Below are 26,927 nucleotides of genomic sequence, written 5' to 3'. Positions count from 1 at the left end.
TGCAACCGTACCCACTCTCCCCTAAATATACATTTTATTTTATGATAATGCATACTATAGGTAGGCCTATAATACTTTAGCGTTTTAACAGTGCTAATACAAAAAACACAAAAGTAAGAAATATTATGTAATACGTTTCACCTGAAGAGGTAGCAACACGCTGCCGAAGCACCGTCAGTCGATCAGTAGCCTGACTGTACAAAAAAAGAAGTATAGCCTATTATATTTTATTAAAGGTTTGTATTAAACCTGCAATCAAAAAAAAAAAAAAAGACTGGTACCGAAATGTGCCAAGACTTCCGCGAGACGAACAAACCCATCAGAAACAGAACGACGTGAAGGAAGCCAGTGAATAATCTGAACACTGCACTGCACAGCAATCAATGACATGCGATCGCTCCTCGAGGCGCTAATAGAGTTGGGACACCCAGCCCTTCCCCTATGCGATTTGTGCACCCAGCGGCGACGGCGCTCATTCTGCACACCACAGAGAGAGAGGAGCGATAAAATGAGCAAAAGACGTTAACTGTAAGCGCATGTGTGAGCAATAATTAAGCGTTTATATGCGGGTCTCTCCGTCGCACTGAGATGCGGTATAGCTAACCGGTGCGGCGACGCGCTTGCTCTTGATGTCATCTGAGCTCAGGCCAGAACAGGTTGGTGGACCTGGGTTTGAGAGAAGGGATGAAACAGTCACGGTCACGGGGATTATTATTATTCTAGCCAGAGGGGCAGAGGTTTAATACTTCCTGGATTAACTCTGTCGTAATCGGAACGGGCTACAGTGGAGCAACGCGCTGCTGATATTGTTCGCCCGTTTAAACGCTTCATTTAAATATAACCTACACTGTTGCCGGACTTTTGACAGGTGAACGAGGCTATATATTAGAGGCAGGAGTTTTTGATTTACCTTAATCCACAAATCCTCAAAGTGGTCTTTCCTGAAGAAGCCCCTGTATTTGAGAGGATGCCGATCCACTGCCTAACACAGCTCTGATTCTCGAGAACAAATTTGGCCCGTTTTCACCGACAGCTGTTTCATATGGGCGAAGCGAGAACTCGGTTCCCTTCATGTTGGACATGGGCTCGCTGTCAAGATAACGGGGTGTCCGATCCAGAGCGGGAGAAGCGATGGGCAGAACTGTTCGATCAGCTGGATCTGAATAAAGATGGGAGGATCGACGTGAATGAACTGCGCACCGGATTAACCGCACGGGGGATCCTTCGCAGTGAGGTGGACGAGGTGGGTCCGGGACGTTAATAGTTGTTCACCCTAAACATGCTGTAGCCAAGTTATGATGAATGGGAAACATCTGAAACCTCAGCATATCATTTTTGATAAGACCAAACGAGAACCAAGCTTACTTTCAGCAGGAGTAAAACGTATCCAGCATATAGGCTGTCTTTGACCAAGGACAAATGATCCCGTGTAATTTATTTAAGAGTTAAGACTTTCCACGCTGAATATTGACAAACCTCCAGACTAATTTTGTTGCTTGTGTAGGACAGACCTGAAAGTGTTGTAAAGCAGGGCGAGATGTGACGTCATAAATGTAAACTTGTGGTTCTCAATCAGGTGGCCTGGGCATAGATAGATAGATAAATAGATAGATGCAAAAATACCAAAAAAAAAAAAAAATTTACATTAATAAATTATTATTAACAGACATAAATAAACTTGTAAACTGCATCATATTTCGTTCTATTTTTCCTCAGTAGGCCTAACTTGTTTTAAATGAAGAACGTAAGTTCTGAAATACAGAACATAACTTCTGTAATCACAAAATGGATTGTGGTTAATACATTTTCAAGTAATATCATAATTTTTATCATTTTCATAATTATCTCAGCGTAGATAATTTAATATTGTGTTGGACAACAGGGGGCCTTCGAGTCAAAAATGTTGATAACTAGGCCTATACATGTTCAAAAATAAGAAGTGTCTAGCTGACCAGATGGGGAATGTTGAATAACTCATCTAGAAAAATTTGGAAGCATAAAAGATTGCACAAAATAAAACATGCACATTGTTATAATTTTTTTAATTTTTTATTTTAATAGTAAATGAGATTATTAAAATTGATACACTGACACAATTTAAATTAGCCTAATGTTTATATTAGTCCTGCATCCCCACTATTGGTTTTGTGCACTTTTGTTTTTAAAATTAATTTACACATTTTAGGCAGAGGTTGTACATTTTAACACATAGAAGACAAATATGAGATAGTTTTATAAACGTTTTAGGCACATGGTGCAAAATAACAGAGCTACAGATGTTGAAACAAAATGTGTGGCGCTGCTATTTTAGAAAGTTATGTCATATAGTGATCCAATCATATGCCATAAACAGCAGAAATAAATCTGCACCACTGGGTTAGGCTGCTTGAGTTCAGGGACTGTAAGTGCACTTGATAGTGCACTTGATCAACACACTGACAAGGGAAAGAGTTTGAAATATTGACAATTTATTCACTGATAATCTTATGGTCTGTATACTTATTGGTTCCACTGAAACCATCTTTTACAAGACTGCAGTATATTTGTTGACTTGATACAAGCAGAACAATAATTACTGATTGGCATTTCAACTTGAGTTGAGATAAGTGCAACATTTAAATTGATGGCCAAATTAAACAGTGCTGCCCTTAAACATGTGAGATCTTAATGCCATTTAGGCTATCTGAAATTTCCATTTTTATTAAACTTGCAACACAAAATATAGAGCACCAACATTTAAATTTTCACTCCTGTTGTGAAGAGCCTCGTTCTTGCCAAAGCGACTTGAAAAACAGTGCATATGTTGTGTTGTGACGATTGCTTCAGCAGGTAGTTAAGGAAATACATCGAGTCCTAAGATGAAACAATGAAAGTGCCATTAAGAAAGTAACTTGGAGCAACACTATATGCCAGTGGTACGTCTGTGCTGTTGGGTTGTGTGACTGTGTTAGTCATGTGCTGTGATGTAAGAAGAGAGATTAGCTCTTGTTCACAATGTGTTTGCGATTGGAGCCGCCAGACTACTGGCAGGGCTTTGCACAACCTTGCATCTATAAGCTCAGAGCAATGCCTCTTTCTCTCTCTCCATTTGCTTTCTGTTAGTTTCTCTTTGTTCCTCATTCACGGGTATGACCACAGATGCAGTGTTAAATCAAGTTCACATATAACTCCTCCATCAAACCCTCACAATCTTGCCCTTAACTGCACTTTCCGCCCCCTCCACCCCTCAGATTGTACGTGTGAGTGACACCAATCATGATGGCCAGCTGGACATTGAGGAGTTCACACGGTATCTGCGCACACACGAGAAAGAGCTCCGACTTATGTTCCACAGCCTGGACCGCAACAACGATGGTCTGCATTATCCTTTCACACATTATAATGTTAACACACGACATCACTGTAACTGCTACCTCATAATACTTCACTGAAAATGCACATTTCCTTTTTGCACTATTGCTTTTAAAGTGTTAATATAACTTTTGTGTGTCTTTGCCTAGTATATGTCGTATCATTCAAAAGTTTGGGGTCAGAAATTAAGATTAAGATTGTCAGATTAATTTCGATTGTCCACTTTAGACATTCTACTAACTATAAATAACTTTGCAACTACATGTCAGCCTACTCTCATTAGAGTATTAGTAGACTGTCTGCTTAAACACCCTATTTTGATGATCCCTCAACAATCATTCTACTGACAATAAGTTCATTTTCAAGTGAATGTGTCAATCTAATCAATCTAAATATTAATCTCTATTAATACTCTAATGAGAGTTAGTTGGCATGTAGCTCTAAAGTTACTTATAGTAAATAGTATATCTAAAGTGAACTATCAAAATTAAATGTAACCAATATGTCTATTTTAAACAACTGCTGTTCTTTTGAACTTTCTGTTTGTCAAACAATTCAAAAATGAATCATGTTTTTTTTCCAAAAATATTAAGCAGCACAACTGTTTTAAACATTGATAATGATAAGAAATGTTTCTTGAGCACCAAATCATCATATAAGAATGATTTCTGAAGGATCATGTGACAGTGAAGTCTGGAGTAATGATGCTGAAAATTCAGCTTTGATATCACTGGAATAAATTACATTTTAAAATATATATATATCAAAAAAGTTCTTTTGAATTGTAATAATATTTCAGAGTTTTACTGTATTTTTTATTTATTTGTTGTATTTCTGATCAAATAAAGGCAGCCTTGGTGAGCCTTGGTGAGCCTTGGGGGCAGTTGTGGCCCAATGGTTAGAGAGTTGGACCTGTAACCTGAAGGTTGCAGGGTTGATTCTCAATACTGGCAGGAAATAGCTGAGGTGCCCTTGAGCAAGGCACCTAACCCCCAATCGCTCCCCGGGCGCCGCAGTGAACGGCTGCCCACTGCTCCGGGTGTGTGCACTAACTTGGATTGGTTAAATGCAGAGGACAAATTGAGAGTATGGGTTAACATACTTGACCTTCACATGTCACTTCACTTCATAAGAGATCTCTTTCAAAAACTCTTACTGACCCCAAATTTTGAACAATAGTATATCCTCTGCGGTCTATATACAGAATAAGCATTAAAGTATTTTATGACCTCAGGTCACATAGATGTTGCAGAAATTCAACTCTCCTTGCACAGCCTTGGAGTGAATGTGTCCACAGAGCAGGCCTCCAGAATCCTGCAAAGGTTAGAGCACTTCAGCTTTTCACAAAACACTGTCTTTTAATTTTTGTTAGTGCTTAATCAGTGTCGTGTACACAACTACCTCCCACTCTGACTGTGTTTTCAGAAGACTTTATGATGTTTCTGTGAAGCCCACATGTGTTGAGTCACACAATTTCAATAGGCATAGAAAAAGCTTGTTTTAACTATTCTATATTCCTTTTTGTGTGTCAGCATAGACAGAGACGGCACTATGACCATTGACTGGACTGAGTGGCGAGACCACTTCCTGTTTAACCCCTTGCACAACATGGAGGACATTGCCCACTACTGGAAACACTCTCTGGTTTACTTCCAGCTCTTTTCAGAAATTAGGCTTGATATTCATATATATTTTAGAATGTAAACTTCATCTGTCTTTTGAATCTGTAATGTTTGTGTGTCAGATGTTGGACATTGGAGAACAACTAACGGTGCCAGATGAGTTTTCGGAGAAGGAGCGGCGTTCAGGTGTGGTGTGGAGACAGTTGGTGGCTGGGGCAATGGCAGGAGCCGTTTCGCGAACAGGAACTGCTCCTCTGGATCGTCTTAAAGTTTTCCTTCAGGTTCAGTCAGTTCTTAAAGAGGCCATATTATGCCCTTTTACAAAGTCTTGATTTTATTTTTGGGGTCTACTAAAATAGGTTTTCATGCTTGAATACCTTGTTGCAGCACCTCTCCTCCCAGTCTGTCAGTAATGCGCTGTTTAGTTCATGTCTTTATGAAGCCCCTCCGCTCTGATTGGTCAGCTGGTCAACAAACGCTTTAAGTGTGTTTTGAAAATGTCCCGCCCCTTACCATAACCCCGAATTTCAACACACCATTAACGCAACTCAACCAGGCCTTGCTCCTTTTTTTCACTATTGCCAATATTGCACTATTTCACTATAAAATAAAATTATTTAAATGAGCGATATTGTGACGTGTTCGTTCCTGAAAGAAAATGATCAAGACTACAATCAAAGCGTTTGAGGGAGTTCAGAAATAGTGCTTACTGATATAGGGAATATCTGAATTTGTAGTGACTTTCTCTTTGAAGTCCTCTTTAAAAGTGTTAAAGGGATCATATAATGCCATATAATGATTCTTTAGGGTATAAATTAAAAGTTTGTAATATACTTTAATTAAATATTCTCATTAGTATTGTAAGAAAACACTAATTTTACCTGGTCAAAAACAGCTCTGTTTTCAGCACGCCGTTTAAGTGCATGTGTCTTTAAATGATAATGAGCTTTGCTCACCCCGCCCCTCTGTTCTGTGCGTACACCGTTTCTAACACAATAACCATAACGCGGTGTTCATTATAAACGTGGGATTATGAATTATATTGAGAACGTCGTACATAGAAAACATGCCGTAATGTACTCTGAGTGTAAACAGCCGCATTCATCGTGAAGCGTGCAGCAAGGATTTGCAAAGATTAATATAAATATTAATATAAAGGTTAATAAAACGTTACACTCACTTCTTCTTCTGGAGGTTCAGCAGGAACACGAATAGTTGGTACCGATCCTATTTTCAGGAACAGCTTCTTAGCAAAACCAGCTTTACTGACCCTCGTTTGTAAAGCTGTCTGGTGTGAAATGATTTGCGCAAACATGAAAGCATGGACGATCGTGGGGAATCCCCGCGAGGGAATCCCCGCGTCAATGCTTTGGGAATATTCCATCAAAACATCAAAATGACTGCTGTGTTCCTTATTACACCCAAGAACAGAACGCCACAATCGCTTAGACGCCATTCTTCTCCAGCATATCACTATGATGACGGACAGCTCGCTCACGAGCGAGGGCGGGTCTGTGTTGAAACACTGCTGTCAATCACAATCGTGGGAGGGGTGTCGATTTTGTGACGTCACAAAGTCGAACGGCTTGATTTCAGAGAAGGTCAAACAGGAGATTAAAAGGAGATAAAAAAAAAAAACCACTGGATGGATTTTTATCATTTTATGATGGTTGTGTACAGGCACTGCCAACACACATTTCAGTACAAACAACTTGTAAAAGTGCATGTACCATTATATGACCCCTTTAAAAGGAAGTTTTGTCTCTATGAATTATTGTTGTATCAAAGAACTCAACAGAAATAAATAAATCCTTTGTTGGCACTGGCAGTTGTGAAAAGTACATTACTCGTAATGAAAGGAGTGTGAACTGAGTGGGATTTCAACAGGTCCATGGCTCAAGTGGTGTGAGTTTGTTGGGTGGCTTGCGTGGAATGGTGCAGGAGGGAGGACTGAAGTCCCTTTGGAGAGGCAATGGCATCAACGTCCTCAAAATTGCCCCGGAGTCGGCTATCAAATTCATGGCTTATGAGCAGGTAAACAAACCAGAATACAGTAGCTACACATTTTAAACCACTCTGTTTTTAGCGGCATATTGTCTAATATTAGTAAACAATTTGAAATGTCTTGTGTAGATCAAATGGCTGATCAGAGGCAGTAGGGAAGGTGGCTCTCTAAGGGTTCAAGAACGTTTCATTGCTGGCTCATTGGCTGGAGCTACAGCTCAAACCATCATCTACCCCATGGAGGTAAGAGGAGGAAGTGAGAGACATGAAGAGACTTTCAATTTTCAACTATATAAGTAATGTAACCACAGACCTTTTTTCACTCAGAAATCAAAAACCGACATTCTAAAAACCCATTAGGAATTCCTGAATCCTTGGTAAATTAGCCTTCTGGGTTGGCCTACAAATTTACATCAAGACTAAATGGCTTTATAAGGATAAGACATGAAGAATTCAGTTGCTTTACTTCTAAATGTATTGTCTTTTTTATCATATGCACTTCTACAAAAATTTTATAAAGTAGATAGATATAAACAAAAAAAGAACAAAACAAAAAGTTTTAGACTATGGACAAAATAGGACTGAAAAACGTCAGTATAAGCTGTCAAGCTGATATTATAATCATAGATAGATAGACATTAGTACTGTAAAATATACATTTATAATGTTAAAAAAGATTTCTATTTCAAATAAGTGCTGTTCTTTTGAAATTTAATTTCTATTCATCTAAGAATCCTGAAAAAATGTATCCCAGTTTCTTCAAAAATATTAAGCAGCACAACTGTTTTCAACATTGATAACCAGAAATGTTTATTGAGTATTAAATCATCATATTAGAATGATGACGATTATCATGTGACAAGGAGTAATGATGCTAAAAATTCAGCTTCGACATCACAGAAATAAATTACATTTTAAAATATATTCAAATAGAAAACAGTTATTTTACTACAGAAAAGAAAATTCAACTCATATTTTGGATTTTCATAAAAAAACTGTTAGAGGAAGACACTTACAATGGAAGTACAGAGGAGAGGCAGTAAATATTAAAATACACACTGTTTTAAAAGTATAACCAAAGTATATGTGCACTATGCTATTATTGATACTTGGATGATTTGGATTTTCAAATTAAATCTTGCATTTGACCTGGAACATTACTTTAATGGTCTAACTTATATAATGTCTGGCAGTAAAAGTATCCTATTGTCTTAAGTAGTGTAGTTTTTTCAGCTGCTAATGTAAAGTACAAACAATAGAGAATCATGTAACAGGGGAAGCTGTTTAACAAAGCTGTTCCTAATTGCTGTTTGTCTGTTTACTCGTGTTGTTCTAAATGTTCAAAGAGTCGAAAATGAGCTGGGCCTAGTTAACAAATACAGATACAGATTGTCTTTCTATTCCTGGTGTGCTTAAGAAAACAAGTTTCTTTTTTTAGGTTCTGGTATTTATTTAATGAGGCAGATCAGTTCACATTTTGGAAGACAAATCCTCTATTTACTTATTTATTTAGAGATCTTGGAAGGAGCTTCTGCAGCTTAAAGTTAAAGTCACCTCCAAACTTATATTTCTCAGTATCCTCTTTAATTATAATTTTTTTTTTTTTACTTTCTATATGTTTACTCTGTTCCTTCCCAGGTGTTGAAGACGCGTCTAACCCTCCGAAAGACAGGACAATATTCTGGCATGGCAGACTGTGCCAAACAGATACTGCGTAAAGAAGGAGTGCGAGCGTTCTACAAAGGCTATGTGCCAAACACACTTGGCATCATCCCTTATGCTGGCATTGATCTGGCTGTTTATGAGGTATGGGTGTGTGTGTGCGTATTTTAACACATTTAAGTGTTTGCGAATGCCTGCTGCCACTGACAGGCTGTGGGAATTTATCATTCTCAGTTGCAATGGTTGGTAAAATAAAATGTTTTGTATTTTATGTTGCTGTGCAATTCTCTCTTTCTAAGAACTCACAGGTCTTTTTTCAGGTGATTGTCTTATTAACCCCATGACATTGTTTATCATGTGACAAAAACGTTTTATTTGGTCAAGGACGCATTAAATTAATCAAAAGTGACAGTGTAGACATTTATAATGTTACAAAAGATTTCTATTTTAAATAAATGTTTTTCATTTGAAATGTATCTATCAAATTAATCAATCAAAGAGTCATTTACACAAAAATATTAAGCTGTACAAATCAACATATTAGAATAATTTCTGAAGAATCATGTAACACTGACGACTCGAGTAATGATGCTGAAAATTCAGCTTTGCAATTAAATAACTGTATAATAATTTTATAAAATATATTAAAATATATTAAAATTTACTTACATATATGTTCAAATTAACTTATATATGTTCAAATTAACTTATATTAACTATATATACTATACTAACTATATATATATATATATATATATATATATATGTATGTAGTGCAATATTGTTACCATTTAAAATGTATTAAAAAAAAACGTCTCTGGTTACTTACGTAACCTATGTTCTCTGAATAGGGAACGAGACGCTGCGGATAGCGCAGTGGGATATTCTCCGAATGTGCCGATTGTCTGAAGCCCTATAGAATCACGCCAATTCATTGGCTGATGGCGCCCGCGCAGTCTGGCTCCGCCCCGACGCTCTTACGTCGCATCATTACATATTCGCGTGCGCCATCTGCTCCTCAGATTTCTCTGCCGAAAAGAAAACTGTCAGCAGCGCGAGGAGCTTGGCAGCTAACGCAGCGTCTCGTTCCCTATTCAGAGAACATAGGTTACGTAAGTAACCAGAGACGTTCTCTTTCATAGGTTCACTCAACGCTGCGGATAGCGCAGTGGGAACGGACTACCAAACTCGCCAAGCTAGAGCGCTTTCCATGACTGGTACATAAATGAGACAACGACCAAGATGAGTTCAAACAGAAAGAACCTGGGAACCCGGGGTCATGTCAAGATCCAAATTATAGAACCTTACAAAAGTGTGCGGAGAGGACCAGCCTGCCGCAACACAAATGTCCTCCAAAAGTGCTCCTCTAAAAAGAGCTTGAGAAGATGCCACACTTCTGGTGGAATGTGCTCTAATGCTAAGAGGTGAAGGCAAGCCACGCACCTCGTAAGCCAACGAGATAGCTTCTGTGACCCAGTGAGAAATCCTCTGCTTTGATGCAGCAAGCCCACGGCGGCCAGCACCGAAGCAAACCAGAAGCTGGTTAGATTTCCTCCAACCGCCTGAGCGGTCTACATATATCTTAAGAGAACGAACTGGGCAGAGCAAGTTAAGCTTCCTATCTTCCTCAGAAGAAAATGGAGGAGGGTGGAAAGCGTTAAGGTTAACCACCTGCGAGCGGAAAGTTGTGGAAAGAACTTTGGGGACATACCCTGGTCTCGGCCTCAAGGAAACCTTGACCAAGCCAGGAGCAAAGTCCAAGCAAGACTCGCTAACAGAAAGAGCTTGTAAGTCTCCTACCCGCTTTAATGAGGACAAGGCCAACAAAAGAGAAACCTTGAGAGTCAGAATCCGCTCCGGAGCTGACTCCAAGGGCTCAAAGGGGGCCTTCGTCAAACCCTCTAGGACAATAGAAAGGTCCCATGAGGGAACTCTAGGGGAGCGAGCCGGTTTCAGGCGCTTAACCCCACGCATGAAGGCCGAAACTAACCTTAGTTTCCCCAGGGGAATCTCGTCCGATTCCCTATGTGCTGCAATAGCTGCGACATAAACTCTGAGAGTGGTAGCAGCTGCTCCAGAAGCAAACTTCTCCTGCAGGAATTCCAGTACTGAACCAACAGGGCAGTTAACCGGGCTCCTATCATGTGCTAAGCACCATGTCTCAAAAACCTTCCATTTGGAAGAATATAGCCTCCTTGTAGAAGGGGCTCTAGCACTCGCAATGGTCTCCTGAACGTCAGTTGGGAGATCAGAACTTAATGCTAACGGCCTCTGATCGGCCAAACATACAGCTTCCATATGTCTGGGCGAGGATGCCATATCCTGCCCTGCAGTTGGGACAGCAGGTCTTCCCTGACCGGGATCTTCCAGGGGGAAGATTCCAGCAGAGGAATTAGCTCTGAAAACCATGGCTGAGACGGCCAGAACGGAGCTACCAGGAGGAGGCGGACTCCGCTCTCTCTCACTCTGGCCAAGACCGCCTGGATCAGTTTGATGGGCGGGAAGGCATAGAGTTTCTGCGTTGGCCAAGGGTGAGCAAACGCATCTATCCCTAATGGAGCCGGGGGACTCAGGGAGAACCAAAGCGGGCATTGGGACGACTCTTGACATGCAAAGAGGTCCACTTCCGCTTCTCCGAAAACCTCCCATATCAGGGCCACCGTCTGGCGGTTCAACATCCATTCTCCCGATCTGAGTTTCTGCCTCGATAGAAAATCTGCTGCGAGGTTCAGAACCCCTGGGACATGAACTGCTCTCAGAGACAGGAATCTGCTCTGAGACCACAGGAGAAGGTGACGCGCATGCCTGTCTAGGGTGCGCGACCGAGAACCCCCCTGCCGGTTCACATGAGACACCACTGCCATGTTGTCTGTTCTGACAATTACATGGTGTCCTTCCAGAAGAGGGAGAAAATGATGCAGAGCCAGAAAAACGGCTCTTAACTCCAGGCAGTTTATGTGCCAAGAGAGAGTCTCGCCAGTCCAGACCCCACACGCTGGTCTGCCCTCGAAAACCGCTCCCCAGCCGGTGAGAGAGGCATCCGTCGTAATCATTTGACGACGAAATACCGTACCCATGCTGACCCCTTTCCGAAGAAAAAGAGGGTCCCGCCAAACTGACAGGGCTCGAAAGCAACTGCGCGATACCTTCAGTAGACGAAGGGTTGGCCCGGAGGGCCGAACCCCTGAGAGCTTCATCCACCACATGAAGGGTCTCATGTGGAGCAGGCCCAGCGGTAGCACAGAGGAGGCCGCAGCCATTAGGCCCAGCATCCTGCGGCAAGTGCCCACAGACACATGATGGCCTAGCGAAAAACGGGCCAAGCATGTCGTCAGACTGGAAATCCGTGCAGGAGCCAAGCGGGCCTGCATGAGAACGGAATCCATGTTCACCCCCAAGAAAATGGTGCTTTGAGCCGGAGCAAGAACACTCTTCTCCGAGTTCAACCTCAAACCGAGAGACTGGATATGACTCAGGACGATGTCGCTGTGGTGGGTCACTAGTTCCCTGGACTGGGCTAAAATGAGCCAATCGTCCAGGTAATTTAGAATACGGATGCCCTGGAGCCGCAATGGGGCCAGAGCTGCATCCATACACTTCGTGAATGTCCTCGGGGCCAGAGCGAGGCCGAAGGGAAGGACCCTGTACTGGAACGCTCTTTCTCCAAAGGCGAACCTGAGGAACTGCCTGTGTCGCCGTACAACCTGGATGTGAAAGTAAGCATCCTTTAGGTCTACTGTCACGAACCAATCCCCTGGCCGAATCTGAGATATGATAGCTTTCAGCGTCAACATCTTGAATTTCCCTTTGTAAAGGGCGAAGTTCAGTCGGCGGAGGTCCAGGATGGGACGCAAACCGCCGCCCTTCTTCGGGACCAGGAAATAACGGCTGTAAAAGCCCCGTTCGGTTTCTCCTGAAGGAACCTCCTCTATTGCTCCTTTGAGAAGGAGGGATGAAATTTCCTGCTGAAGTACAGAAGCCTGAGTGGCGCTGTCCACTACAGTAGGAAAGACCCCGTTGAAACAGGGGGGATTGCGGCAAAACTGAAGAGTGTAGCCGAACCGAACTGTGCGGAGAACCCAAGACGATACCCCTGGTAAGCGCTCCCATTCTTGAAAGAAATGTGAAAGAGGAAGAGGGATGTTGTAATGCAGACGACATACCTGAGTGAGGGTGCCGTGTTGACGTTCGTGGGGTAGAGAAGTTGACTGTGCAGGAGAGCCCTTGGCGCCCTGGCACGTGATGGGAGGCATCGATGCTGGGGTCATGGTGACCAGGTCTGCCTGCTCCGGAGGAGAACAAAAAGTGCCTCCGAGGATGCGACCGGCAGTTATAGAGAGTGTCGGGGGTGAGGGGAGAAAGCAAAAAGCGTCTCCTTCCTCCCGCGCCGGGCTGAGTAGAGATGGTGAAAAATGGCCTGCACTTCGAGACACTCTGAGTGGCGAAGGTGACAGGGCAAGGAAAGGAGAGCTGGGAGGTGGGCAGAAACGCTTGCGCGGTCTGTCCCAACCTTGAGGAAGCAGAGGAGCTCTCCTTTTTCCGACCGGAGGGTCAGGAACGGCTCTGGGCCGCCGGAGCGGTCGGTTTGTCGGACCGCTTCAACTGGAGGCGCTTGTGAGGCCGTTGACGGGGAAATGGGCGACCGCGGGCTCCCCAAACCTGTGTAGGTGGGGGATGCACCGGTTCGCTCCTCCTGGAAGAGAACTCCGGTCTATAAGAGGGACGTTCTCTGGGTCGAACAGGGGAGGGAGCAGAAGGTTCCCTAACCCTCCTGGGCATGAACTGTCTGAACGCGGCCGATTGGGATTTGGAGGAGCGGAATTTCTCAACCACTGTGTTGACCGCCTCACCAAACAACCCCGTTTGAGAAATGGGGGCGTCCAAGAGGAAAACCTTCTCCTTGTCACGGATCTCCGTGAGATTAAGCCACAAGTGGCGTTCCACCGCAACGGAACCAGCCATAGAGCGACCTATGGCGCGTGCAGTATGTTTGGTGGCTCTTAAGGCTAAATCCGTAGCCTTACGAAGCTCCTTGACCGCTTCGGGGGTCACGCCGTCGCCCTCGTCCATTTCCTTCAGGACGTCCGCTTGGTAGGCCTGAAGAATGGCCATAGTGTGCAGGGTCATGCCTGCCTGCCCAGCCGCCATGTAGGATTTCCCAATGAGAGAGGAAGTAGTCCTACATGCTTTAGAGGGGAGGAGGGGGCGCGACTTCCAGGACGGCGCAGACGACGGAGCAAGATGGTCGGCTAAAGTCTCCTCAATCGCCGGAATGGCGGAATAGCCCTGTTCCACAGAACCTACTAGGTTGGTGAAATCAGCAGCTGCCGCATTAGTGAGGCGCGCAGAGAAAGGCTGCTTCCAGGATCTGGAAATCTCGTGATGCAGATCACTGAAAAATGGCAGCTTTCTCCGTTGAGGCCTAGAATTAGGGCCACTGAGAAGTCTCTCGTCGAGTTTCGACGACTGAGATTCGCGGGGCTCGTCGGGCCAATCAATAGCGAGCTTCTCCGTAGCGCGCGAAAGTACGTCAACGAGCTCCGCGTAGGCCGCAGTAGGCCGCGCTTCCTGGCCGCTCGGCGGGATAACCTCGTCGGTGAGAGGAGGCCCGAAATCCTCGGAGTCGGAAGCCTCGGTAAAAAGTACATCCTCCAGCCCGAAAGAAACCGCGTCGCGTGCTCCCGGGCTGGGGCGCAAATAATCGTGCGAAAATTCGACTGGCATGCCTCGCGCGTGCCGAGGGGAGGGAGGGAGAGAAAGAGCGGGGCTCGTCTGCTCGAACTCCACATCCTCAAGCTCTACATCCGAACCCCAAGTCGCGGATCCTCGAGCGGCCTCGGGAGCGCGACAGGGGGAGACGAATGATTCCCTCTCAAAAACCGCGAGCCGCGATTTGAGGGTTCTGAGCAACAAATTTTCACAGAATTTGCATTTAGACGATCCTATGACTGCCTCGCGCGCATGTGAAAAACCCAAACATTTAACACACTTACTGTGTGGGTCGTCGTCAGCGATGTAACGAGCACATGGCGGAGTACAGCGTCGGTATTCCATGGCAACTTCACCGTAAGGAGAAACAGAGTTCCGCTTGAACAGTCGCAGAAGCGCAGAGAATAAACAAACGTGACCGCTTCGTTCTGAAGGCAGAGAAATCTGAGGAGCAGATGGCGCACGCGAATATGTAATGATGCGACGTAAGAGCGTCGGGGCGGAGCCAGACTGCGCGGGCGCCATCAGCCAATGAATTGGCGTGATTCTATAGGGCTTCAGACAATCGGCACATTCGGAGAATATCCCACTGCGCTATCCGCAGCGTTGAGTGAACCTATGAAAGAGAACATGGGTTTGTTTCTGTTTTGGGTATAGGTTTGTCGTGTGTTTTAGTTTTTTGTCGTAGTTTTCAGTTCGTTTCTGTGGTTTTTCATTGTTTGATTATTAGTTACACCTGTCGTTAATTTCATGATTATTTAAGCCCAGTGTTTCTTTCAGTTCATTGTCTGTTCTCATCACATTATTCTAGTTGTTATTATGTTTCGAGTAGATGTGTTCTGAGTATTTTGTTTTGAGTTTGAATTTAATAAATCTACAGCTGCAGCGAATAGATCCGTATATATGTATAGAAAACATATATATAAACAATATTGTTTTTGTATTATATTTTGAAATATATAAATATATACAAATATGTGAAACATATTTATATCCCTCCATATTCTCTGTTATTTTGACAGACTCTAAAGAATGCTTGGCTACAGAGGTACTGCATGGGCTCGGCTGATCCTGGGGTTTTGGTGCTGCTCGCATGTGGCACTGTGTCCAGCACATGTGGGCAACTGGCTAGTTACCCGCTGGCTTTAATCCGCACACGCATGCAGGCTCAGGGTGAGCGAGAGGAAATGCAATGTTATTCTGATTATGTTTTTTTTTTTTTGTTTTTTTATGAAACCCATAAAACATTTTCACAAGAATGAAAATATTTTAAATGAAAATATAACCTCACTTTTCCCTTTCTTCTGGATAGCTTCAGTAGATGGTGTTCCACAGCTGTCAATGGTTGGCCAGTTCAAGCACATTGTGTCCCACGAAGGCGTTTCTGGACTTTACCGTGGCATTGCCCCCAATTTCCTCAAAGTCATTCCTGCTGTTAGCATCTCTTATGTGGTATATGAGCATATGAAGAAAGCACTGGGAGTGGGATCCTAAGGCAGAATCAGAGTGAAAAAGAAAGAGAGAACCTATATTAAAAAAAGGAGCATTAGGGAGGCACAGAGGACCCCTAGAGAACAGGATAAGGAAGACATAGTCAATGAATGACCTAAAAACCTACTCTACATCATACACAATTACATTCCCATTACAATTTACACTTCAATAGGATGAAAAGACCGTTTTGGGCTGAGGCAATCATTAAGAACAATGGTTGTGTTTAGAGTATGTTTCTCTTTGACTGGCAGCTTGTAGATCTCAGGTTTATTGTGCACTATAAACAGCTTCTTATCTTCAAAGGTGAACACCATACATAGTACTTCATTTTACATGGAATGTAATGTCATTGGTGTAATATAAATGTGGGGTAAGAAACTAATAGGTAATGAAAGACATATAATTACAGTGAATGATGGTGAAATAGTAGGCAGTATTATATTTTTATAAATGGCAACCAAAGTTTCCCTCCTAAAATTGACCAAAATATTGAAGAAGGTGTTTTAATGTACACTGGGGTTAGAATATTTTAAATAGTCTCTCCTGACCGATGTTTCATAACATTTACGAATGAGTGATAAATTGTAAAGCATGTTTATACAGGGATTTCCATTATTGTATGACTTTTTGTATTTTTGTAAAGGTCAGCGAGAGTTAAGCATGTCATATGCTACAATTTAATGATCAAGCATTTGCACTCTTCAAATGATTGTGGAAATATTTATATCTTCTATCTTATTTATAAAAGATCATGATGTTCTTTTATGACATCTCTGCTGCTTTGCTTTTTACAACCTTTTCTGATATTTCAGGCCTCATTGTTGTGTAGAGTAAAATACAGGATTTAGTGTTGCCTTGAACAACTTGCAAATGGAGCAACAACAAGGGCATTAGATAAGATGGGGACAGGGCTGTTTCTAGAGGGGAGAAAGGTGGTGACTACAACAGCCTACACTGGGGCCCCGAAGACCCTAGCTGCGGCCCTGGATGGGGAGTCTATCAGTAAAGTTGTGCATTAGATTTGGATGCTTTGTGTTTGTTAAGGAATGTGCTGTGGTGAATGATAAATGTGGCTCAAAGTAGTATTAATCTGTTCACAAAGGGCTTTTGGTAGTGCATGATGTCAGTGTCACAAGTTGCATGTTTTACGTGTTTTAAGAGCTCTGATTGTCCATATCAAAAAATATGCAAAGCACTGTTAGGCCTATATTTAAAACTGACAAGGAATGCATGTTTATTTAACATAAAACATGACTGCTTTTACCAGACTCTAAATCAGAAACACATTATAGAACTACTGGATGCTACTAGATTACAGGACTAAACAACAAAAAACAAAGTCAATTGTTTGGTTCTGTAAAGAATGAACTAATTACATTTTTTTTTTATCACATGTCATTTTATAGACTATAGTGGGTATTCAATCAATCCTACTCCTGAAGGTCCTTGGGCCAGTTGCATAAACTGCTAAGACTAGTCTTACAATAAAAAAAAAATTTTTTTGGGATTGATTGATTGATTATGTTTATTTCATTCATGGATATTTTCCAACAAAACTTACTTCATCATCCTCATATATATAATTTATAAAACCATGATGAAAAGGAGGCAGGGTGAAGAATATCTTATATTTCCTGCCCCCTCATTAAAAAAAAAAAAAAATTAAAGACCGTTCATAACTTTTTAAAGTCAGTTACATGATAATCAAGAGTACAACTGACTGTCCCTTGATTAACTGCTAGTGGTTCATACTAGATCTTAAGACACTGTTTTAAATGTTTTAGCTGCATCTAATTCAGATTTTGCTGAATGTAGTATTTTGAGAAATACATTTATAACTTATCTTAGAAAATAATTACCTCTGGAAACTTTTTTTTTGCTTTTTTTGCTTTTATGCATTGCATTGAGAGTAGTGTGCCTTGACATGCTGTGTTCACTTTAAAATATGTGCATGCTGTGTAGCCAGTCTGGCAACAATTCCCTGCTTTTTTATGTATAAGTGAGAATAAATACATTTGAGAGGTTATTAAATATATACTACAGTACAAAATAAAATGTTTTACTCATAAACCTGTCTCAGAATCAAAATGTCCTTTCAAATGTTGTCATTAAAACCAATAGGCCATTTAAAACAGATAACACTGACTGAATGGGTGGAGACCGGGGAGTGTTGTAATGCAGGGTCAATTGCAACACTGTCAGAAAAGAGCTATAGAGATGTCATCAATATCATACACAATCACCTTTTTGAGCTCACAGGAGAAGTGGCATGTGACTGAGCAACACTGTAGATTTTATATAAAAAAAATGTGTTTTGCCTAGCAATTGATCAATAAGATATCCTACAATTATTTGACTTACATTAGGCTACCTAAAATAGCTGTTTCTCTATTTTAATTTGATACTTTTTATTCATGCTAACTTCAAATCCACATGCTAAAACAGTATCTATGTTTGGGGTGGGGAAAGTTGTAACAGTTCATTAAAAATGTAACCGACCCCTTATTCTTATTCCAATGAGTCCAGTTATCAATTAAGGCAAAGTCAAAGAGTTTTTTGTAGCATCAATGGATTATGGTAATTGTGTTTTGATTGTAGTTTATGCATGTCTTCTTATCAGGTAAAAAACATTAACCGTCTCATTAGAGCACATACGTTTTTTTATGTGCACATCTTTAGAATATATGCGCATCTTGGTGTTTCCATACAGTTTTTATGTGATATTGCAAAATTCACATACAAATAGGCGCATGGCAACATACAGTAGCTAATGTGACTGAATGTGACAAGAATACAGTCCAACACAAAGTCTAAAAAGAAATACAATAGGCCTATAATGTTTTTTGTCACTTAAAATGGTTGACTTTATTCAAAAGTGATTAGTCTTTGTTCTTCAATAAAGTTCTTGCATAAATTAGATAGTGTAGATTTTATTTCAGCAAACTACCTCTCATTGTTACATCTATCCCCATCTAGTGTTAGAACTCCTCCTAGTAGAAGGGTAGGTTGTAACAACAAAACTCTTTGTATTTGACACAATCTGTGATTGTGTAGTAGCCTACATGTCAAATTGAGTTGTGTTTGTAGTACTGATGCTCAACCTAAGAGTGTTACCACCATCCATTAAACACCGGTGATGATGTCAACTCTTTAACACTTACTGACAGGTCAGTCAGTTATTAATTGGGCGAACTATTTATTACAATGTTTCCCCCTGCTATTCCTGTGGGATTAGACTCTAAGTAATAGATTATGAAGGAAAGTTAGTGAGTATGCAAAGTGAAAAAAATGTAATGTTCAGTCATAAATACATACATACATAAATGATAACTGAATTCAGTTAATTATTTTTACAATTATTTTACTTTTGCTGTCATTTGAGCACCAACCAGTTTCCAAAGCTGTGCACCTCCTGTCCAGTTAGTGGCGACATTACTTCTGCTGAGTTGTCAGTGCATGCATGGAAAATGCCGTCGTCGTCATATCCTGTTTACTCCATTTTGTTTCTGCTAATAGTTTAGTAGGTGTCAGTGTGCTGATTGCGGAAAAGGCTGCTAAATAAATCATGGGGAGAAAAAAGAAGAAGCAGATGAAGCCCTGGTGTTGGTATCCTTCTTTTAAAGCTATCGTACTGTTGTTCTAACATTTTCGCTTGGTTTATTAGAAGGGATTGGCTCACTTCCTGTTTACGGATGGCTAATGCATTGTTCGCATGTTTCTCTGATATCAAAGGCTGTGTCTCAAAAACAAACTGAGCTATGTGCTTTACTCCCAAGACGTCATTGGCGCTTTCGAATTTGAGTTCTATTTGAACGCCCGTTTAATCGCTGACTAGATATTAAGTCATAGTCCAGACTCCAGTCTTTGTCCCTATCCTTCAGCTGGTGATGGTGGATCAAACGCGTTATTATAATGAACAGTCAGTCGGTCATTATCACAAAATAAACCTGGTCATGGTGACCAGGATCTCGGTGTGAAGCCCAGACCTACTAATACACTGACTTGATACATCATCATGATGTATCTAACGATATAGATTGAAATGATTTTTTGTTTATGTCTGTTTATTTGTTACTTTACGCTAACAAAAGTACCATTATGTTAATAACGTGGAGAACAGTCAATAAGGAAATAAACAATTTCGTGGTCATTATACAACACTATTTGACTGCTAAATTCCTCAATTGATCATTCACAAAAAAAGTTATGTTGATAGTCATATAATAAACAAATGTATCTGCTTTCATAGCCATTTTAGTGCCTAAACTTCACACCATCTTGCTATCATCATACTATGGCAGTGGTTCTCAACCAAGGGTCCAGGGCCCACTTGCTGACCATATTATTTTAAATGAGATAAAACAAGCTGTTAAATAAGAAGTTCCTTAATTTTTAATTGTTTGGCTTTTTTTTTTTTTTTTTTTTTTTTTTTTTTACAACCATGTGTAGAATTATGTGGAAGCGTACTTTTAAAAGTGTGATTTCTAGAACTGCAAAAGTCCTCTGAATGAAAAAAATATTTATTTAGTTGAAGTGTAATTAAACTCTATGGGCATTTTTTAAACAATATTCATTTTCCTCTAAAAATTTTTTTTCAGGTAGAACAATCCTTATCCTCAATCCTTATTCAGTAAATCACAAAGAACTGGAGAATGTCACAGGGCTTTTGCTTATTATTGTGGAAAATGGGGGGAACTTGTAGACGAAAAGGTTGAGAACCACTGGTGTTTATGAAAGAAGTGGGCCAAAATATTTAAGCATCCTTATGCTAATAATGTTGCCTTAATGACTTTTCTGGCTTTCTGTTATGATTATTTTTTTCTTGTTTATATGACTTTAACCGCAAACCCAGGTACTGTAACAGGGATTTTGATGATGAAAAGATTCTCATTCAACACCAGAAGGCCAAGCACTTTAAGTGTCACATATGTCACAAAAAGTTATACACAGGTCCTGGTCTGGCCATCCACTGTATGCAGGTACATATGTCATTGGGATTTTGTGTATATATGTAATAATTTTACTGTATGTCTTAAACTTTTTGTTTGTTTATTGAAGGTTCACAAAGAAACTATTGATGGTGTCCCTAATGCAATACCTGGAAGGACTGACATAGAACTGGAGATCTATGGAATGGAGGGTATTCCAGAGAAAGACATGGAGGAGAGACGACGTGTACTTGAACAAAAAACACAGGGTAGCACATTTAACTTCATATTACTTATGCTCTTTTTGTAGCCCACGTAAACCCATAATAACAATATGCCCCTGCTTTGTGTAAACAGAAAATCAAAAGAAAAGACAGAACCAAGATGACTCTGATGAAGATGATGAGGACGAAGAGGCTGGACCCTCCTTCCAACAGCCAGCATCAACCGTACAGCCTCAGGCAGCCTACGCCCCCATGACTCAGCCAGGAATGGCCCCTGTCCCAGCTCCAGGGATGCCACACGGAAGCTACTCAGGTGTGCTTTGTAATAATACAAAACAACCAGTTCAAGCTTTTATGCATAGTGTATTTATTATGTGTCTCCTAAATGACTTATCTCAAAGGAATGCCCCCAATGATGCCTGGTGTTCCCCCAATGATGCCAGGGATGCCCCCTGTCATGCCAGGGATGCCTCCAGGGTAAGCTTTAATAGATCTGAATATTGCTCATCCATGTTGTAAACATGTTTCTTTCAATAACCTTTCCTTCCTGTTACATGTAATCAATAGCATGATGCCAATGAGTGGCATGATGCCACCTACACATGGAATGCCCCCAATGATGCCAGGCATGCCACCAGGTACAGGAACCTTTCAATTTAAGGCTCAGTTTTTATTCAGTTGTTCATAATTATTTTATTATTGTGGTAAAATAATTTGATTATTGTGGTATTACAGGAATTCCTCCTCCCATGGGCCATCACCCTGGCATACCCCACATGGCGCAGGCTCCTCCTACAACCACCCGGCCAGCTATGCCTGCCACCACAGTGTCCACGCCACAGCCAAGTGTCTCCAAGCCACTGTTTCCCAGTGCAGGACAGGTATGCTGCCCTTCCTTGCTAGTTGCAGAACCGAAAGGCATCTTAAGTAAAATAAATGTCTTTATTTTTTCTGATGTCACTTTCAGGGACTGATTTGACTCGTACCAAGGAAAATACTGTACGGTCAGTTTTTGGTTAGAAAGAGAGACCAGGATTATTAACACTTTTGCATCACTTCATGCTACTGACAGTGATGTTTTCAGGTTTCCAATGCTTCTAAACCAGGAGTCTCAAACTCAAAGTATCTAAGGCCCTGTTTACACCTTGTATTAAGATGCGTTTTGGTCGATCGGATCATGAGTGTAGGACGCTAGTTACAGGTGTAAACGGGGTCTAAAACGTTTTGAGCTTGTCCACTTTCGACCACTTCCGGAGGTAGTCAAACTCATTTGACCGGATTGTTTTCATAGTGTAGACGCTCATGTGGTCAAATGCGTGCGAACAGCCACAAAAGATCTGATAAAGCCCATACATTTACCCACTGACCCTCCCCTCAAAGAAATCAGGACAGAAGTGGTTGAATGTGGACAATAAAAGTGAAAGTGTTTTCCAATAAAAGTGTATGAATTCATAGTTACATGCAACGTTTTTTGGCTATTATTGATTTAATTGTTATTAAATGAAAAAAAAAAAGATAATTATTAGTTGTTTTATTAAAAACAAATCATAAAAAATTCTGGTGCATATATGAAATATATTGCTTTGTTTTTTTAAAGTAAAAGTTATCCCTTTTTCTTTTTTTTTATCCTTTTTTTTGCTGTTGTGGGAAATTCTCAAGAGACCAAAATGTGATATGGATAAACCTAAGAGGGGCTAATTTAAAACCCCAGTGCTGGTAGTTTTAGAGCGCAGTTTTAAATGCCCAGAGGTTCAGTGTTAAGTGTGTTCATGATAGTTTTTGTGAGCAGCAGTCATGTCCAGAATTAAACAGGGTCTTTACTGTGTGCTCTCTCTCCATGCTGCAGATGGGCACTCGAGCTCCAAGCACAAGCTCAGCCTCCTCCAGTCTGGACACTTTGTCAGCATCCTCTAAACCGCTGTCCCAAGTATGCAGTAGCTTGCTGACTCGGTGAAAGAGCTGCTTCTTAAAACTATTGATGGCATGTGACAGCAGACAGACCTCAGACTGCCTCTTAGAATAATTGCCTTTGCTCTTGTGGACATCTGTAGTGCTTCAGAAGAATCAAAAGATATATTTAATCGAGGCTTATAAGTGATAGACAGCTTGATTTTCTCTTTTAAACTCAGTGTTTCTCTTTCTTTAAAATACACCTTCATAGTCACTTTTCATAGTCACATTTTAACTCTGTATATATACAGTGGCCCCAAAAAGTATTTGGACTCATTGGGGCACTTGATCATGATCCACTTTTTACAACCAGAAAGTGTCCAAATACTTTATTTTGTTTAACATTTTGTGTGTTTATCATTTAAAACCAGTCGCTCATTCAGTGACCTTAGCTGGCAGGAGGGACTGTACACTGGCAGGAGTGAATTGAGGTAGTCAGTCTACAATGCCAGCATCAAAACTTTACATTTAATTCAGTCTGCAACTGGGAGCCAGTGGAGTGAGATCAGGAGGGGTGTGACATGGGTTTTGGCTACCGTGTGCAGGATCATCTACGGAGGTTAGTTGCGCTGGCTGGAAGGCCTGCCAGTAGAGCGTTACAGTAGTCCAGCCTTGAAATGACTAGAGCTTGGCCAAGAAGTTGCGCCACATACTTTGACATGAAGGGTCTGATTTTCTTAATGTTGCAAAGTGCAAACCTGCACGACCGGGTTGTTGCTGAAATATGGGTGGATAATGTTATGGATGATATTAACTCTATACTATTTTGTCTAAATAAAAAATAATACCAAACTAAAATCATTTTAGACATTACACCATTATAATGTACAGTATGAATTTTTTTTTTTTTTACATTTAACTGTTATTAAATTAGTGTTTCTAAATATTGACTTTCTAAGTGAGCTAAGATGGCGGTATTTTTCTTGAAGTGTGTTTGCTCTCTATTTCTAAATAAAGTAAATAACACTTTGGTATTCTGTTATATCTTGCATTGTATATCAAGTGTGACTTTAATGCTTTGTGGGGCCACTGTATTCAGGCTTTTAAAAATCTGTTTTGCTTCTGTTAACTGTAGTACCTAAGTGCAGCATTGAGTTGAATCCCTGAATGTATCTAATCTGCACTTTTGTCTCACTTCAGGTCCAGCAGGCTGGTTCTGGTGTAGCAGTGAGCGCTTCTGCACCTCCTTCTGCTGCGCCTAAACCCACATTCCCAGCCTACACCCAGTCCTCCACCACTGCTGCTGCCAACACGAGCAGCACTGTGGCCAAACCGGGCACCCCAGTCACAAGTAAGCCCGCCACCCTCACCACTACCAGTGCAACCAGTAAGTTGATCCACCCTGATGAAGACATATCACTGGTAAGTGAACCTGTTTCTGTGCTTTGTCTTTCAAGCTTTGCAGAAATAACTGGTCAGCTTTCAATAGTGCATGCTTGCATTTGATAAAACACCTGGTTCATTATCCCAGACTGTCTCGTTCCAAACCTGTGACTTTCGTTTCCTCTGCGGAACATAAATTCGAAGAACGTTTTTGTTCAGACAGTGAAAGTCAAAAAGGTCCAAAACAACACTGGACCCCAGTGACTTAAAGCTTTTACAATATTTATTTTGCGTTCAACAAAAGAAAGAAAACAAAAAGGTTCATATGTCTTACCGCCCTGCACACTTTGCTTTATGTGTTTGACAGGAAGAGTTGCGAGCACAGCTGCCTCGCTACCAGTGTAAAATCCCTAGTGCGGGACAGGCCCACATATCTTCCCCACCAGTCGCAGCAATGGGAGGCGTGTTGCCCCCTCAGCAGGGCATTCCTGCGCAGCAGCCGGGTGTTAGGCATCCCATGCAAGGTGAGGTGCATATAAGTGCTCTCAGACTTTTGGATGCCCACTGAATATCAAAATAAGAGCGAAAAGGTCTTGTTACACTACTCATTAAAAGTTGTTATTCAGAAAGAATGCAGTCATCAAGTGTCAGTCAAGTCATTTATAATGGTACAAAATATTTATATTTCAAATAAATGCTGTTATTTTGAACTTTCTTTATTAAAGAATCCTGAAAAAATGCATTATGGTTTCCACTAAAATATGAACTGTTTTCCACATCAATGATAATAAATGTTTCCTGAGCTTTAAATCAGCATATTAGTCGGACTACTTGCACAGTCGGAATAAGTCACATGTAACCACATCGATTCGTATGAGGGGTGGTTTAAACCTTTTGTAATCCAATCGAGAGGACATCTAAACGCTTGATCGGATTGAAAACAGAAACTGGAAAGTACTGCGTATATGCAATGACATAGAAATGGTGTAATGATGTATGACGCGCGGAATGAGCTGTTCTTCCTGTCATATAATGAGTGTCTCGTCAGTCATTCTAAAATTCGACTTTTACTCTGCGTCTGTGAAGTGGAGCAGGACAACGTGCCACCAGTCCTTGTTTCGGACTCTCGTCCAAAGACGCCTTGTTCTGGGTGTGAGAGGGACTGTTTTTACTGCTTGATTTAATATAAGCAGGGAGGCACAACGGTTCATGTGCTCGTCGTCTCCTAATTAGGACCCAAAATGAAAAAGAAGCAATGTTGGGGAGTAGAATGCGCAAACAGCCGGAAACTATTCGTGCGACCGTGTGCATGTCATAAAAATCCGTTCCGGTTTGAAGCTTGCGACATATTGACACGTGCATCAACCTAATCACTTTATTTAGTGTGGAATCGCAGTGTAAGATAAAAGCAGATTTGTGTTATATATGCAACTAATCAGTTTCTTCTCATGTAGGGCCATATGGTGCTCCACCTCAAGCAGTGCCTGGGTACGTCCCAGGAGGGATGCCACCGTATGGGCAAGCCCCACCCATGGTTCCTCCTTACCAGGCCGCTCCCCCTCGGCCTGCCATTGGCATGAGACCTCCAGTAATGTCTCCTGGAGGCCGATATTGAAGCGTCTTCATTAGGTTTGGTGATTCAACCATTTTAACATCTAGTGGCGTTCTTTACAATCCAGATCAGTAACCGTAACCCTTCTTGAAATGAGGGGATGGAGTAATCAAACTGTGTAACGCATGGGACATTTGATTTTACCAAGTCTTTTATTTGGACCTTCCCTTTGTTGCAGATCATACAGTTTGGCTTTTTTTCTCATGTTTTGTTTAGGTTTTTAGAAGTGAAGTGTAGTAAATATGGTTCGTAATAATTTGAAGCGGCTGGAGTTTCGTACAGCACCTTTATCAAGGCAAGTCACTGTAAATATACTACTGTACTAAAAGTGTGAAGCCTTCGCAGCACCCATAGGTGCTGTTGGACGTCCTGTCCCCAGCGTTGCTTGGTGAGGGCTTCAGATAGCTGTCACTGTTGAGTTTATTTTTCTGTGTCTGCTTGTCTACATTTACAGTGTTCTCTCTGTAGGGCCAATAACAAAAGGACTCCTGTGAATGATATCTGTACTGTTCCACTATGAATTGTAATAAACTATTGAAATCTAACGGCTGTTTTTTCATGAGCGAGTAAAGGACAACTCCGTAAGGTTTGTACTTCAAATGATCCACGTGATGGCTGTTATTTGTATGAAAGCAGTGTTTAGCGTGTGCTGGAATGCATTTATGAGTGCGAGGAAAGCCGAAGCGTTTGCATCCACGTTTGATGTTCTTTCATATTGAAGTTCGAGTTTAAAGGGGTCAAATCATAAGGAATTCCATTTCTCTGATCTTTTGAAAGAAAGTAGTTTTGTACCATGTAAACTTGATGTAACTCAAAACATCTCACGATGTCTGACGTTTACACATCAGTGATGCCTATTTGGTGTTCGGAAGCTTTGAACACCCAGTAAGGATAGGATAGATTCCATTATTCCTGAACAACTTACAACCAACAATATAAAACAATTTTGACTCTTTTTGGTGGGGGAAAAACAGTGGACCTAAATGTTTAAGACCCCTTTAAATGTTCAACTCCTTATGCAAGAACATATGGCTCTCAAAGAGATAAA

The 26,927-nt window shown here is 41.2% G+C and overlaps 2 protein-coding genes across 3 annotated transcripts; both read left to right on the top strand.

Annotated features, from left to right (window-relative positions):
* Positions 1-310: 310 nt before the first annotated feature.
* On the top strand, positions 311-17,902 carry slc25a23b (solute carrier family 25 member 23b). Its single transcript, XM_082177267.1, has 10 exons — positions 311-1,243; positions 3,231-3,354; positions 4,586-4,673; positions 4,884-4,995; positions 5,096-5,254; positions 6,861-7,007; positions 7,107-7,220; positions 8,616-8,783; positions 15,371-15,521; positions 15,661-17,902. The coding sequence occupies exons 1-10, from the start codon at positions 1,043-1,045 to the stop codon at positions 15,840-15,842; spliced, it is 1,446 nt and encodes a 481-aa protein (XP_082033393.1). The 5' UTR covers positions 311-1,042; the 3' UTR covers positions 15,843-17,902.
* A 1,396-nt stretch (positions 17,903-19,298) lies between these two features.
* znf207a (zinc finger protein 207, a) lies at positions 19,299-26,424 on the top strand. Of its 2 annotated transcripts, XM_082180927.1 has the most exons (11): positions 19,299-19,448; positions 20,695-20,821; positions 20,901-21,039; positions 21,128-21,307; positions 21,396-21,471; positions 21,562-21,632; positions 21,730-21,875; positions 22,841-22,921; positions 24,085-24,306; positions 24,635-24,791; positions 25,722-26,424. In XM_082180927.1, the coding sequence occupies exons 1-11, from the start codon at positions 19,408-19,410 to the stop codon at positions 25,880-25,882; spliced, it is 1,401 nt and encodes a 466-aa protein (XP_082037053.1). In that variant the 5' UTR covers positions 19,299-19,407; the 3' UTR covers positions 25,883-26,424. The 2 variants fall into 2 exon arrangements, with proteins under 2 accessions (XP_082037053.1, XP_082037054.1); XM_082180928.1 differs by lacking the exon at positions 22,841-22,921.
* Positions 26,425-26,927: the final 503 nt, after the last annotated feature.

This window comes from Leuciscus leuciscus (assembly GCF_965113295.1).
Source record: "Leuciscus leuciscus genome assembly, chromosome: 1".
In the NCBI taxonomy this organism is placed as follows: Eukaryota; Metazoa; Chordata; class Actinopteri; order Cypriniformes; family Leuciscidae; genus Leuciscus; species Leuciscus leuciscus.
Note: the sequence above shows the minus strand (reverse complement) of the source record. Positions and strands in the feature narration are given on the sequence as shown.